The 15,256-nt window shown below is 36.8% G+C and overlaps 4 protein-coding genes across 7 annotated transcripts; 2 read left to right on the top strand and 2 right to left on the bottom strand.

Annotated features, from left to right (window-relative positions):
• Positions 1-1,015: 1,015 nt before the first annotated feature.
• LOC120002197 (scarecrow-like protein 11) lies at positions 1,016-3,632 on the top strand. 2 transcript variants are annotated; one of them, XM_038850834.1, is made up of 2 exons: positions 1,016-1,273; positions 1,414-3,632. In XM_038850834.1, the coding sequence occupies exon 2, from the start codon at positions 1,464-1,466 to the stop codon at positions 3,519-3,521; it is 2,058 nt and encodes a 685-aa protein (XP_038706762.1). In that variant the 5' UTR covers positions 1,016-1,273; positions 1,414-1,463; the 3' UTR covers positions 3,522-3,632. The 2 variants fall into 2 exon arrangements, with proteins under 2 accessions (XP_038706762.1, XP_038706761.1); XM_038850833.1 differs by having other exon boundaries at positions 1,365-3,632.
• A 313-nt stretch (positions 3,633-3,945) lies between these two features.
• LOC120002198 lies at positions 3,946-6,802 on the bottom strand. Its single transcript, XM_038850835.1, has 5 exons — positions 6,640-6,802; positions 6,324-6,424; positions 5,862-5,943; positions 5,670-5,755; positions 3,946-5,015 (listed from the first exon to the last, which is right to left on the bottom strand). The coding sequence occupies exons 1-5, from the start codon at positions 6,679-6,681 to the stop codon at positions 4,763-4,765; spliced, it is 564 nt and encodes a 187-aa protein (XP_038706763.1). The 5' UTR covers positions 6,682-6,802; the 3' UTR covers positions 3,946-4,762.
• A 716-nt stretch (positions 6,803-7,518) lies between these two features.
• Positions 7,519-11,175, top strand: LOC120002691 (ubiquitin recognition factor in ER-associated degradation protein 1-like). 3 transcript variants are annotated; one of them, XR_005469179.1, is made up of 12 exons: positions 7,519-7,656; positions 7,882-7,921; positions 8,097-8,168; positions 8,560-8,584; positions 8,676-8,708; positions 8,832-8,953; positions 9,055-9,185; positions 9,280-9,506; positions 9,631-9,875; positions 10,052-10,188; positions 10,327-10,363; positions 11,104-11,175. XR_005469179.1 is itself a non-coding variant. In XM_038851459.1 (10 exons), the coding sequence occupies exons 2-10, from the start codon at positions 7,919-7,921 to the stop codon at positions 10,142-10,144; spliced, it is 951 nt and encodes a 316-aa protein (XP_038707387.1). In that variant the 5' UTR covers positions 7,519-7,656; positions 7,882-7,918; the 3' UTR covers positions 10,145-10,303. The 3 variants fall into 3 exon arrangements, 2 of the variants coding, with proteins under 2 accessions (XP_038707387.1, XP_038707388.1); XM_038851459.1 differs by lacking the exons at positions 10,327-10,363; positions 11,104-11,175 and having other exon boundaries at positions 10,052-10,303; XM_038851460.1 differs by lacking the exons at positions 7,519-7,656; positions 10,327-10,363; positions 11,104-11,175 and adding an exon at positions 7,657-7,785 and having other exon boundaries at positions 10,052-10,303.
• A 137-nt stretch (positions 11,176-11,312) lies between these two features.
• Positions 11,313-14,185, bottom strand: LOC120002699 (uncharacterized protein C24B11.05-like). Its single transcript, XM_038851470.1, has 9 exons — positions 13,957-14,185; positions 13,283-13,357; positions 12,972-13,037; positions 12,763-12,860; positions 12,628-12,665; positions 12,428-12,518; positions 11,951-12,247; positions 11,808-11,873; positions 11,313-11,679 (listed from the first exon to the last, which is right to left on the bottom strand). Exons 1-9 carry the CDS (start codon positions 14,048-14,050, stop codon positions 11,524-11,526), a joined length of 981 nt encoding a protein of 326 aa, XP_038707398.1. The 5' UTR covers positions 14,051-14,185; the 3' UTR covers positions 11,313-11,523.
• Between the last annotated feature and the right edge of the window lie 1,071 nt (positions 14,186-15,256).

Raw genomic sequence — 15,256 nt, 5'->3', positions numbered from 1 at the left:
GTAAGGAAAAAAGTAGGGAAAAGTGTTGGGAAACTAATGACTCTGCATGAATCCCGTGCAACTAGTGGGAACACACAACCAAAAGACAAATAACAATAATCCAAGATATTTGGATGAATCGGAACATTGTATTGGGACTAATGCATCCCCATTAGTGCAGTTACCTGGATTAGTTACACAATATTTTTTTATTTGGTCAATCTCTTGGTCATTAAGATACTCCGTAGAACAGGTCTCATCTTATCTATACTATAAACAATGTATTCTCCTAAATACAATAAAATAAAAAATATTAGAGTGTGTTTGGTTTCATTGTTTTCCATGTGTTTGCTATTTTCTTTTTCCAAAAAACAGAAAATGGTCTGAAAATATGTTTGGCTAACAAATTTAGAAAACAGTAGAAATGAAAAATGACTGAAAATTAGAAAACATAAAAAAGTCATTTTTTAAAATTAGAAAACACGGAATTCATAATTACTGTTGTTATTCCGTCTTTGTAGATCACAGAGAGAAGCACATTGTGCTTGATTTTCTGTGCACAAATTTCTTTTTTGTTGGGCAACTGTGTTTACAATTAAAAAACTTCTGGGACCTACTTATGCAATTATTTGTTTTTAATTGACTTCTCTTTTGGTGTGGTGTATTGTGTATATATATATATATATGGGACCTATTTCTGCATTGATTTGTTTTTAATTGGCTTCTCTTTTGCTTTAGTGTGTGTGTATATATATATATGTACTTTATTTTTAAGCAAGCACTTTAACAAATGTCATGTATGTGATAATTTTACAATGATTCATATTATTATTAACAAAATAGTATTCATGTTAGAGAGAAAAAAGTCCTTTTCTAAATTATATTTAGTTAAAAATGATATGATTCATAGAAGATGAAAATAGAAAATAATTTTCGGTATTTTAAATCAAACATATTTTTCATTGTTAAAAAATAAAAACAGAAAAACCAAAATCAAAATTAAAAATAGAAATCAAACCAAAGGCACTCTCAATTTTTCCTCTCTAACACCAAACCATCAAAAATTATCTACTCTAGACTCTGCAACTCTGAATATTACTATAAGCAAGTGTTGGCCCCGGCGGCTCATTTTGACGAGGACCTCACACCCTCAAGTGTTTTTCCTCTCTGCTACTTTCATAGAAGGTTCCTTCACTGACTAAGCTCCTCTTTTTAACGAGGACCTCACACCCTTCATCCATCTTCGTGCTTGCTCTGTAGAAAAATTCAAAAGAAAAATCGCTGCTTGTGATAGGTACTCTGTTTCCTTCTCTTCCCTTTTTTATCAGCATCTTCAATTGCTTATTGGATCTGATTCTGTACTTGTGTCGAGACCCCCTTTTCAGGTTTTGGCTTGTTTGACTCATCATCTTTGATTTAATTTCGTTTCTTTAGATCTTCTGCAACAACATTAGTGATTCTTCGGAATCCGATTTCAATAGGATATGGATACCCTTCGTCCCGGTTCCATTAAAAATTTCGTATCTGATCAAGGTTCAGTTTCCATGTGTTCAAGTCGTAATCCTGTTAATGGGTTCAAGCTCAATAATGATGTCGTCGATCCTCATCATCTGCCTTCGATTCCGACCAATTCATACAGTCCTAGTTCTGAATTAACATCATCTTCCCATTCCAGCTTGAAGGAAGATTCTTCGAACAACAGTGATGTCTCTAATAATGTTGTTCTCAAATACATAAGCGAGATTCTTCTGGAAGAAGATTTACAGGGTAAGAACTGTATGTTGCAGGATTGTTTGGCACTTCAAGCTACTGAAAAATCTTTGTACGATGCCATTGGACAGAAATACCCTCCTTCTTTGACTAAAATTACGTCTCCTCGCGGTGACAACCTTCACAGCCCAGATGATAATTCAAGCAGTATTGGCAGCAGTAGCAACCATACTGCTGAAAAATTTGAATCCTCAAATGTACTGTCTTCTCTCGTCGACTGTCCTGAGAGTTCTTTTATGAGATCAGACATATTTAGTGAGGTGAAGTCCTTTGGTGATTCTTTCACTTTTGCTTCAAAAAAGAGTAGCTCATGGAAGCCTTTGATGGAAAACGAAGCACTGATCACAAATGGAAGAAACATTTCTGAATCGAGGCGAAAAAAGAATCATGACCGCGAGGACAGTGATCATTTAGTACAGGAGAGGATTCGCAAGCATTCTGCGGTATCTGTTGAAGAATCTGAATTAACTGATATTTTTGATAAGGTATTGCTGTGTCAGGGTGAATCCAACAAGTGTGCACCCTCTGCTCTTCAAAGCTTATCGCAAGATGATGAAGCAAAAGGGATGTTGCAGCAAACAAAAGGGTCTAGTAATCGAAGGTGTTCGAGGAGACAAGGCAATGACAAGGAAGTGGTGGACCTGTGGACTCTTCTCAACCAGTGTGCACAAGCTGTGGCTAGCTATGACCAAAGGAATGCAGTTGAGTTAATAAAGCAGATAAGGCAACACTCTTCTCCTACGGGCGATGGAATCCAGAGATTGGCTCATTACTTTGTTGATGGACTTGAGGCACGCCTTTCCTTCGTTGGCACACCGTTGTATTCCCCCTTGGTGGAGAATAGTGTATCAGCCGTTGAAATCCTAAAAGCTCATCAGGTGTATGTGGAGGCTTGCCCCTTCGGTAGAATGTCATATCTTTTCGCCAACAGAACGATTATGAAACTAGCAGAGAAAGCAACAAAGCTACACATTATAGATTTTGGCGTTGCCTATGGTTTTCAATGGCCTTGTCTTATCGAAGGCCTCTCAAAGAGGCCTGGTGGACCTCCTAAGCTTTGCATTACGGGAATTGAGCTTCCCCAACCAGGTTTTAGGCCAGTGGAAAGGGTTGAAGAGACAGGGCGCCGCTTGAAGAAATACTGTGAAAGATTCAATGTCCCATTTGAGTACAAGGTCATAGCACAGAAATGGGAGACGATCAAATACGAGGATCTAAAGATTGGCAGCGATGAGATAATTGTTGTAAACTGTTTGTACCGGCTAAAGAACATACCTGATGACACCGTAGCGGTGAATAGCCCGAGAGAGACTGTTCTGAAGTTGATTAATAGAATTAATCCTGCTATTTTCATCCACGGTGCTGCTAATGGGACATATAGTTCTCCCTTCTTTATCACAAGGTTCCGCGAAGCACTCTTCCATTACTCTGCACTGTTCGATATGTTGGATTCCACTGTACCTCGCGACCATCATCCGAGAATGTTGTTGGAAAAAGGATTATGGGGAAGGATGGTCATGAATGTGATAGCATGTGAAGGCACTGAGAGAGTTGAGAGGCCAGAGACATACAAGCAGTGGCAAGTGAAGAATCTGAGGACGGGCTTCACGCAGCTTCCATTAGATCAGGAGATCTTGGAAAAAGTGAAGTCCACGGTGAAATCAGAATATCACGAGGATTTTGTTGTTGAGGTGGATGGCCAATGGATGCTGCAGGGATGGAGAGGGAGAATAAGCTTTGCTCTTTCATGCTGGAAACCTGTCCAGGATTAACCGAACTACTACTTGGTTAACTCTAAGAAGTTGTGCTAGGAAGGCTTCATTTGTTTATTGATTTGTTGGCAATATTAATGTAGTTTCTGGCTTGGGGTCTCTTTTGCATGACTGCGTAGGTTTGAAAATGGTTATTGCATTGCTTTAGGTCACACAAAGGCGTCATCTGAAACATGCATATGCAAAGCTGGTTCTGGTTCTAAATATTTGACTCCAAATCTCAGCAGAATAAGTCAGCCCAGCTAGCAATATTACAGCACAACCACACTTGGAACTCCAGATATGAACTGATTCTGATTCCGAGTATTTGACTCCAAATCAATATCATAGCTTCCACCAATGATATGAACTTTTTATTGATTAAATTGTTTTCTACTGAAATTATTGATTGAAAAGCAACTGCTTGATTGAACATTCTGCATCCTTCTATTCAATCTTTGTAATATAAATGGAAATCATATTACAGGACACCCTATTCATCAGTTATCACGACTATTACAACAACAACGACAATGATGATTGATGGTTTGATACACTTATTGACAATCTAAAAGAAATGTGATTTAGGGGAATACACAGCATTTCTTAACAATATAACTGGTTAAAACATTCCACCACAAATTCTCCTTCAAGTAACAAAATTAAGTCACAATTGCATCGATAAAAACAGAAAGATGGTACCGTTTGAGAGTGAATACCACTTACTTTTTTCATACCCTTATACAAGCATACAAGTCTTTCCAACTATTTGGAAGAGATTAGCAAAGAATTGTAAGCTCAGACAAGGTGGAAAAATTTAACTAATACAATCTTCCCAAATCTAAACAACAACTAGTAATCACCTGATGACACAAGACTCCAGCAAGGGAAGTGATACTTGGAAATGTAAGAAATCCAAGTATCTAAGTTCACAGACGGCACTTTCAAACTCCCAAATTGTGACCAAAATGGTCATTCCTGGTAGGAAGTGGACCTCAATGCTCAAAGTGGGTGAGCACAAGCAATGTGACGTGTACGTGTGTGTGCGCACTTAGGAGTCCTTGTAAGAGTAAGAGAAACAGACCTAGACTGCGAGAGATTGATGAAGAGAGACAGGGTCAACTTCAATAACTTAAAACGACTGTAAAAGAACGCTGACTACTCATTTTGTGAACAACGGGGATGCAAATGTTTTTAGACCCTGAAAACATGCAAGAAAGAAATCTCATAATTATGGAAATGGAAAATCAACGTTTTCCGCTTCACCCTCTTCTGTTTTTACCCTTCGATGGTCTGAGAACACTCCAATCCAGCTTTTCGTTCTTCGATTGCTTGAAGGAGGCTTTATTGTTATGTGGAGATGAATGCTGACCACCTTCAACAGTTTTAGGGGATTTATTTGGCAGATCTTTTTCTAAAACCTCTTCAGACTGTTTTCTTTTGAGATCTCCATTAGCCTCATAATTTAATTTATCAAAATTCGGGCATTCAGCTCCATTTAAGGACCCATTTTCTCTGTTGATACACACAGAGAGAAAGATGTCAGCAGCAAAGTAGAATAAAGACACTTCCACAAGTTGCAAGAACATGCAAGCACAAAATTCCTTTTTCAAATGTCTGTTTGGTCATCCTTCAGTTCTGCATTCATTTGGTTTTCGATTAGTTCCACAAATGACCAATGATCCAATTATTTAGTAAATGAAAAGTGTGCACCGACTAGTTATCTACAATTCTGGAAGACTCGACATTCTTTGGGTCATATATGGGATGATGATTATGTTGAATATACAACAGATGGGATTAACACAAGTGACTGCTTAAAGATGTCCATGCCCAGGGCACAGGCATACACGACTCTCAACTTTTGATAACCGCATTGAATATTGCTTCAACTCAAATTGAATATGGAGCAGAAAGAGTATCGCATTGCACAAACAATGTTGAGGAATTTGGTCCAACTCCAGAATTCATATCCATTGGGTCTGACTAAAAACCCCTAGGTGTAGCACAAAACAACAGCTATTAACTTTCCTAAAGATAATAGATTGCTATAAGCTTATAAGGTTCAAAAATGATAAAATAGTTCCCAAATATCACCAACCCACTCTCTAAGGAAGTTCCACAAAGAGGTACAGCAGTTTACACAGTTTCAAAGGCAAAATCACCAACCTGAAAGAAACCTTTCCAGTATGGTTGCCAGAAGACGTGGCATAGGCTTCAGGCTTGAGAGCGTTCCCTGTTTCTTCATACAGTTTCTACCAACACAAGGCTTTAGTGAGGAGAACACAGAGGCCACAAAGAGAATAACAGCAGGCCAATAGTCAGTCGAAATAGTGTTTGGGTCACTCAAGCTTTACTCACATCAATAGAAGGATTGAAACTTTGAAACGACATACGCCCCATAGTTGCTCCTGGGCGAGGATCCCCTTCCATTACGACAACACTGCATGTGACGAAACAGCCACAGAATGAAACAGGTGAGATCTCAAGACAAGTCTGCCAGAGAGTTACAGCAATTTTACAAAAAAAAAATCCAATGAACATTACATGGATTGCAAACAAAGCTACAAGTTCCATTAATTCCATGTTTCTTGCAAGAACCGATTTTTTGCATCTCATTTTCAACAGAATTTACAACCAGTGGGCAAGAATTGCACAGGAAGCAACTAAAGCAGAGGCCATACTTGTGCTACTGTATGCAATCATGCAATCAAACCATAACCTTCTACCGATTCAAGACTAACATAAAAAAATTCTAATAGAAAATTAAGCCAAGTACGACATACAAATATAGCATGATAATTTACATAAAAGTAGTTATACCATCTTTTATTAACGGCACTAGTAGAGAAGAAATTTTCATCAGGTTTAACGTCTTCTTCTTTCTTGGTTTTCTCGTCTCTCTGAGTGGCTCTTTGCATAAACTATAACATTGAAGAAAGGCAGAAAGCGGATATCAGAGCTTAAGGTTTACAAACTCAATCTTAGTGTGCTTTTACAGAACAAAAGCAGACTATCAACGAATTTTAAAAATACCCAGAGGAATCAAAGCAAACCCAATTCGAATCAATTGTTTTCATAAACAGAGAAACCAATACATCACAGAAGTAAATAAGAGCTGGCCAAGTTCTCGAGTTACCTTCAAGTTTCTCAAAGTGTTTGAAAGCTCGCGCTTCGCCATAATCTGCTTATTGGGTTAGCTCCAAAAACAGCTCCCTCCAGTTCTGAAACTTGAACCTCTCCCTCTGTCTCCGTTTGCAAGAAAAACACCATACGCGTTGCGATTGGAGAAATTTTCCGGACCAATGTGCCTAAATTAGGGCACTGGGTACTAACACTTCATCGATTTTAATTGGGCTGGGCTTCTCAGGCCTAAATTAGTTGTCCTTAATCCTTATTTCTCTTAGTTGGGCTGGTCCAGTATGCCCAAATATGGGCTATAATCTGTCTTAGTTGGACTGGACTCATTCTACAATATACGAACTTGAATTACAAGCTCATTCGACAAAAATGTCAGTTGCCAAACAGCTAAGACTGCTAAGTGCTATAGCACGTACTGACATACCAATAGAGTCCACTCCAGTTGATCCAGCCCACTCCATTTCGGCCCATAGAGTCCAATCCAAAGTCGATCCAGGACAGAAAACGTGAATGCACCCAACCAGTTAAGTTGAGCAGCCCATTAAGCTAGGCTGTGGCCTGTGGACCAAGCCATTTGTTGAGGCGGCCCATTCCACTCCTCATCCAATTAGGATTCACGCTCGTTGTCCAATACTCGCACAAAGCCACAAATAGCTAAAACGTACCAATAGTGTCGTTTGATCCAGCCCACTCCATTTGCGGCCCATAGTCCAATCCAAAGTCGATCCAGGACTGAAAACCGGAATGCACCCAACCCGTTAAGTTGATCGGCCCATGAGCCATTTATTGAAGCGGCCCAGTCAACTCCTCATCCAATTAGGATTCAACGCTCCTTGTCCAATGCCGCAATGCACAGTTAAACAGCTCTCCTAACCTATAAAAAGTATAAATACAAAGCAATAGTTATTCGCAAATCACTCTCGCAAGAATTGGCGTCTCTTGAGTTGTGAGTGGAGTTTCATCATCTGCAGAATTCAATCGGCAAGCGCATCCATCCATCACTGGACACACTTAGGTTTATTCAATTACTTACTTTTTTATCATCAGGATTGTTCGTATTCCACCAGTATCTGGTTATTTATGTTTTGTGGATCAATGGGGAGCGTAATTCTTCGTTTGTTTATAAATCTGCTGTCCTCCTTATGTAAAGATTCTGAATCCTCGATGAGATTTTGTTTATAAATTATTATTGCAGTTTTTTGTGTTTTAATACTTAGTTTTGTGGTTTGAATTTTGACAGGTCTTCAGTGACCTGTGCTTGGTAGGAGCTGTTAATCATGGTATGTTCATGATCATTTGCACTGAATTTTGTTTCTATTGTTTGATGTCAGCTTTATATCAGTTAGACACCCAGTTTAACTTTGTATTGAAAAGGCTTAAGAACTTTCTATTTCTAGCTTACCTTTTTTTGGGGCTTAAATATATAGATAACTATTCTGCTGTGGATGGTTGCAGGCTAATGAATCCCCTCAGAATTCAACATTCGAACAGTATTATCGTTGTTACCCTGTCTCTTTCATTGATAAGGTTAGTGGACTATCAATCTCAAACTGAATTTAGTTCACAAATTAAGGAAATTTACAAAGTTCCTTTTTTTTTTTCTCATGGATTGATTGTTTGATGATGGAGGAATGTTTTTTTCTTTGTTTGAGAAGCAATAATTAGGAGATTCTCAAACCTTGCTTCATCACTTTGTCAATGATTTCAGTTCAAATAATCTTCTTTGGCTGCCTTGTTTGAATAGCAGCTGCTGTTTCAGTTATTTGTTTTACTTTATCGCTGCTTGATTGCATATACGAATGTGATAACATCGATCTGAGGAGACATTGGTTAATCACTAAAGTGTTTTGAGCATAGTTAGCCCAATACTTGTGATTAAATGTACAATATTTCTTCTGACTCGTATGATTTTTTTCAGCTGCATCTGGAGAATGGGGATAAGAGTATGTTTTGTACACCCAGTCTAGTGATTCCATGATATTTCTTTTCTTTCCTTCCTTATAGTGACATAATGCTTCTTTCTTGCAATTTCAGTTATCATGCCTCCCTCAGCTCTGGATCGCCTAGGTAAGAAAAGACTATTTACGCTCCTTTTCCTATTATTTAGTTAAATTATTCATTTTGATTTGTTAATTCTAATTCATGTAACGCTGGCTTTAGTATCCCATAAAATACTTTTTTTCTCTCCAGCATCTTTGAAGATAGATTATCCAATGCTATTTGAACTTCGTAATCCTTCTGCCGAGCGAATGACTCATTGTGGAGTTCTAGAATTCATTGCAGATGAGGGTCTCATATACTTGCCAAATTGGGTATGAATTTTTTCTCATCCTCCTTGTCCTCCATACTACATCACTCTATTGATGATTTTTTCTTGTTTTCTTATTGCCTTGTCTTTGTTGTGTTCTTTTAGATGATGGAAAACATGCTTATACAAGAAGGTGACGTTGTGCAATTGAAAAATGTCAGCCTATCAAAGGGAACTTATGTGAAGCTGCAGCCTCATACCAAGGACTTCTTAGATATTTCCAACCCTAAAGCCATGTCAGTATTTTAGACTCCTTTTATCCTATATATTAAAGTTCCTAGCAGTAATGTTTCTTTCTGCACTCGTCTTTTGTTTGCCGTTCCCTTGCAGCTTGGAGACTTCATTGAGGAACTACTCATGTTTAACCACTGGTGACGTGATCATGGTTCCTTATAACAATAAGAAATATTACATAAATATAGTTGAAACAAAACCTTCCTTTGCAGTTAGTATCATTGAAACTGATTGCGAGGTGGACTTCGCCCCACCTCTTGATTATATAAAGCCTGCGCAGCCAGAAAAGTCTCATTTGTCAAACAACAAAAGGCCACCAGAAGGTTTGTTTTCTATTTTTCTTTTTACCTTTATGTGAGACATTGGTTCTGCATAAATTTCGGCTCTAAGTTTTTAGATTTTTCAAAATAACTCCTCTTAACTAGTGACATCGATTCTTATTAACAGTTAAAGAAGAGCCTATCCAAAAGGTAGCCAAATTCAACCCATTCACTGGTTCTGCAAGACGCTTAGATGGCAAACCCTCAAACCAGTCAGATCAACCAGCTATCTCTCCCATGCTCAAACAGCACCAACTGAAGGATGCTGATGCAGATACCAGTTTCAAGCCTTCAGAGTCTGCATCTGATCAGCATTCTCGTAAGCTTGTGTTTGGTTCCAGGATGAACCAGCCTTCAATCGGATCAGCCAAGGTAATTTTTTTATGTCCTTGTCTAATAATTGAGATGCTTTTATATTCTGATATTGCAAAGACATGTATGTCTGCATCCGCCACATGATTAATCAAAGACGAGCTCATTTTCTATGTTTACTGGGTTATTAAGCTTTAGACACTTAGATTGATCTGTAGCATTGGCTTTTGTTGTAGGTCTCCCCAAAGGAAAGCGGACAAGACCCACCGAAGAAAGTGGAAGAACCAAAGTTCCAAGCTTTTACGGGGAAGAAGTATTCACTTATCTGAAGCTCATCTCGCTTCCATCCATCTCTACACTGCACTTGTTTAATGTTAATACTGTAGTATAGGCCTATTAGTTATTCGTAGTTAAAAGTTTTCCCTATTTTTTTCCGTGGCCTACAGATTACAGTCATTCTTCATACTAAGGAAGCATTTACCCATCCATCTCTACACTGCACTTGTTTAATGTTAATACTGTAGTATAGGCCTATTAGTTATTCGTAGGGCCCGTTTGGGCAACAATTTTAAGCAGCATTTATACTACTTTGTAGTATAAATGTTGGTTGTTTGCCAAACAACAATTCGTGGACACATAATCCGAGAGTTTTTTTTGCAGCATTTTATACTACTTTGCAAATTCTACTTCTAACAAGCATTTGTGTAGCATTTGACTTTCATTCTCTTTTATATCCTCATTAATGACCGTTATTCCAATTCTACCCCTCATATTTTGGAATAGTTTTATTAAAATATTTTTCATTTAATAAATAAATTAATTAATTGTTATTAAAAATTTAATTAATTAATTTATTATTTATTAGTGTCTTTAATTTATGTCAAATATACCCTTATTTGACCTAAGTTATGAACTCGATTCTCACCTCCAATTACCGTCTTGCTCGTACTGAATAAATAAATTAAATTGCTACAGTTATCGTCTTGCTCGTCCTTATCATTTAATAAATAAATAAATTAAATTAAATTAAATTGGTAATTGATTAATTATATTATTTAATTATTTGTATGTTTGGATAGAACGTATACAACTAAAATGTATAATACCCTTGCACGTAATTTATCTCAATATGCTACACAACACAAATGTTAACAGTAAAAGTTCAACCAAACACATACCCAGCATTCAAGCAGCATATCTGCTACTAAAATTGTCTAGCATTTCTGCTACCACCATTTCTGCTAGCATATCTACTACTTTACAAATGCTCTACCAAATTAGCCCGTAGTTAAAAGTTTTCCCTATTTTTTTCCGTGGCTTACAGATTACAGTCATTCCTAACGGGGAAGGAAGCATTTACTAGCAAAGTTCTCTGTTTTTCTGTTATGCTACAAACCTGATTTATGACTCACACATTTGACCCCAATTAATGCCCCAATTCATGTATCATGCGAGATAGTCATTAATTATATAAACACAAATGTAAGACGGTTATTAAATGTCGGTCCTCCACGTCAGGAACAGCTTACATGCCAAGGATCGATACATAATGGTACAAACACTGAGGATTTTCTGCATTGAGATTCAAACGTGCCCAATAATTTGGATTAATTCACATTTGAAATCCAGGGATAAAACAGAATAATAGTATAAAGAGAGATGATACCCATCCCTGTCCTATGTTAGTGCATTGGAAAGAACCTAAAACTTAAGCTATTACAGTTGTTTCAATTGGAACCTTCCCTGGATACGTAACCCTTTCAGCCTTCTCATTAGCTTCCCAGAGCTCTGGCAATGCCTCCTTGATGTTGTGAATGCTCTCTAATGCCTGGTCCGCACCTTTTGTCCTGCAAGACGTACCAACCTACAACAGTACAACATTGAGGCTGCATGTTATTTTCATATAGCAATTTCAGCAAGAAGGAAACCAGGCAGAGAAACTTTCAGCAAGAAGTTTAGATAAATAGATAATGGGCAATATCAAAATCTTACCAAAACAGTGCCAAGACCAACTGTTTTGCCGGTCTCTATGTTCCGGACACTATCATCCAAGAACAACTAGAAAAGGCAGAAACACAAAATGTCAGTAATAATATTTCAAGAAAAAACAAAACGAGAAGGAAATGGGAGCTTACTGTTTTATGAGGGTTGATGTTGGCTATCCTAAAAGCTTCTTCAAATGCCTCCTTAAATGGTTTGCAGATAACTAGGCTTTTTGGAAGTTCTGAGCCAGCTCCAGGTCGAAAACTACTGATGTCAAATATTTCAGTGTGGATTTTGGTACTCGATCCTGTGGCTTTCAGCTCAGCGGAAGAACTGGTGTTGTGGGTGGGGTTCAAAGTCTCAAAGCATATAATTCCTTCAAAGCAATCTTCTAGTCCAAGCCTGCTAATCACTCTGATTGCATGAGCCTTATCAGCATTTGTAAAGATCTACATTTAAAAAAAAAGAAAGAAGGAGAGCCTTATCAGCATTTTTAAAGATCTACATTAACAAAAGACCAAAATCAAGAACCTGAGTAGAAACCAATGATGGTAAGACAGTATCATCCTCCCCTGATAAGGAAAATTAACAGAATCGATCAACTGGTATTACAAGGAAAACAAACTTACAACTTTACGAACAGGCAGGCTATGCAAAATACTCTTAAGAACAAGGTTGGGCTTTAGCATCTTATGGTAGGGCAATCTCCCATGAACGTAACTACAAAATAGTATGTGTCAAGAACAATTTTATTCTCCCTTTGAGCAGTAAGAAACTGTGATTATGTGCTTTTCCATGAAAAATCAGTCAAAACAACTGGGCATAGTACCTGTGAAAGTCCTCATAATCAATCTCGTAGCCAATTGCCTGTTAAGAATGAAACCCCCACAGCATCATTTTCTAGATAAAGATGACGCATATTTTTTTTGTTGAAGGGATAAAATAAGAAGCAATAGAACCGTACCGCAAGACCAGCCAACGTAGTCCCATAATTTTTGTACAGCGAAAAACACAATTCGGGTACCTTACTTTCCTCAATTCCAAGCTTTTGAACCATATATTCTGTTACAGAGCATTCAAATCAGATTTACCAAAAGGAAAAGTGAAAAATTCATCATAAAAGAACAAGAAAAGAACAAGAAAATACATTACGGCTATATGAATGCATCTCACCTTCAATATTCTTGGTGATTTCAACTGACAGCCCAGAGTTGATAGGATAGAGGGTGTCATCAACATCTGAACGATCAACGTAACAAGTAACATCCAACTTCAACATATTCAGATTTCAAAGCAAAAAAAAAAAAAAAAAAAAGTGCTCACACAGGTAAGTCACATGTACACTACTATAGGCATAGCTTTTACCAAAATGCAGTCTACAAACTGATGTTAATTCATAATTGTAAATGCAAAAAGCATTCCACTTTATTAAGAGAAATAGGCAATTCTGTGAGTTATTTGCATAGAAAATCCATGAAGCTTACCAAATAAAAGACAATCGTAGATAGGCGATGCAGCTTGTGAGCATTGACCATCATTCTCCATTTTGATCAGAGAGACTTCAAATTCACAAACACATATTAGAATAATTAAATTAAGTGAATTCAAGAGAGACTTGAAAACTAATATATATTGTAAGTCAAACGTTTCTAATACACAAAACAACGCCATGGCTAAAATAGAATGCAGAATTCAGTTATTACAAATTTTAGTTTTTGCTCGTTTGTTTTTTAGAAAGCACATTCTCTAAATTTAGGGCATCTAATAGCCACCAAAAAGGAAAAGACAAAGAAAAGAATAGCAATATAACGGAGCATGATTTTGCGAGGTAGAAGTAAAAAATTCGTAACTATAATGTTGACAATCCATCAACAAAGAATGCAAAATAGATTTTTTTTTCATGAAATCAAACAATTTTATGTACTAATTTTTGCAATGCGTTATCCAAATCAAACATCATTAACCTTCTGAGACACTCCGCTTATCAACAACACTAAGAAGTAAAAACTAAAACTTTAATCCCATAATGTCCACGAAATCCAGATCAAATGCAAACCCAGATCAAAAAAAAGTTCATGAACGCAATAAATCAAGAGCAAACAAAAATAATAAAAAGAGAATGTTAAAAACCCATACGGGACACTGAACGAAAGATTACCAGATCCAAAAATCACCGATATGTGGTTAAAGAAAAGGAGGACAATCACAAGGAACAATGCGTTATAAGCGAAACACAAAGCAAAACCGCACATAGAGCAATCGAGCGAGAGGGGTTTCTTGTGAACAGCGTTGAGAGAAGGGTTTAAATAAAGAAGGCGTTTGATGTTGACGTTAAATGAAAGAGCGAGGATGAAGGATCGCCGTCCACATCTCACTCGCGTCCTCTTTCTTATTTCCAAATTGTTGTGGGAAAGTCAGAATGCACGTCAAGTTTATGAAGCGCGTCGTCTGTGACTTCTATGACGTGGTCCTATGCGTCCTTGACACGTTCCCATCTCATGTTTCTTTACGGTGTCCCGTCACATCACGCTATCCCAACTGGACACTTGGCATGGAAAAAGCCCGTTGAATTTTTTTAAAGAAAAGAAAAAAAAAACACATTGATATTATCAAAGATGAAAGTATGAAACAAACAATTTAACAAGTCATAAAAAAAATTAAGCGAACAAATCAGTAAGCTTTACAGGAAGAAATTCAATTATTATACCACTACTTTTCCTCCCTAAAAGAAACAATTTAAGAGAACAAATCATTCCACTCCGTCTGATAGTCTTTATTTTATTGCTCAGCGTGACACATGAAGTAAAATAATATTTAAATATATGTATAATCCTCCTTCACGTTATCATCAGTAACGCTACGGCATCAGAAAAACTGTGAAACTAGTTGGATGAATTGCAGCCTGTTTGGCATGGCAGCTCCCCAAGAGCGGCTCCGCACTGTCAAACAACCTATAAACGGCCAGCGAATCCGTTGTGTTTTTGACCTTTTTTACACATAAATTAATGTGGGTCCCACAACTTTAATAATATATATTTAATATATTATTTAGTTTTATAAATATTTTGTCAATAAATTTAATATTTATAATTAATATTATAAGAATTAATTTAATATTTATAAAATAAAGAAAATACACATTAATAAGTTTTATATAAAAAATTATTATTTTATTTATTTGACTAATTAAAATTTTCAGTTATGATATAATAAAAATTCTAATATACTTAAATTATATTTAATAATAAATTATATTTATTAAATTAACTTTAATAAGAAAATTAAAAAAATGATTATTAAATTCAAAATAATACTTTTAGTCAACAGTTTTTCCGCTAACGTCAGTTTTTAATTCACCAAACACCTCACAGTATATTTCAGCTTTAAACTCAATTTTTTTCTACAGCATTTCCGCTAGCATTGAAAATCAAACTTTTCACCCTACCAAACGGAGCCTT

This window comes from Tripterygium wilfordii, chromosome 7, assembly GCF_013401445.1.
Source record: "Tripterygium wilfordii isolate XIE 37 chromosome 7, ASM1340144v1, whole genome shotgun sequence".
NCBI lineage: Eukaryota > Viridiplantae > Streptophyta > Magnoliopsida > Celastrales > Celastraceae > Tripterygium > Tripterygium wilfordii.
Note: the sequence above shows the minus strand (reverse complement) of the source record. Positions and strands in the feature narration are given on the sequence as shown.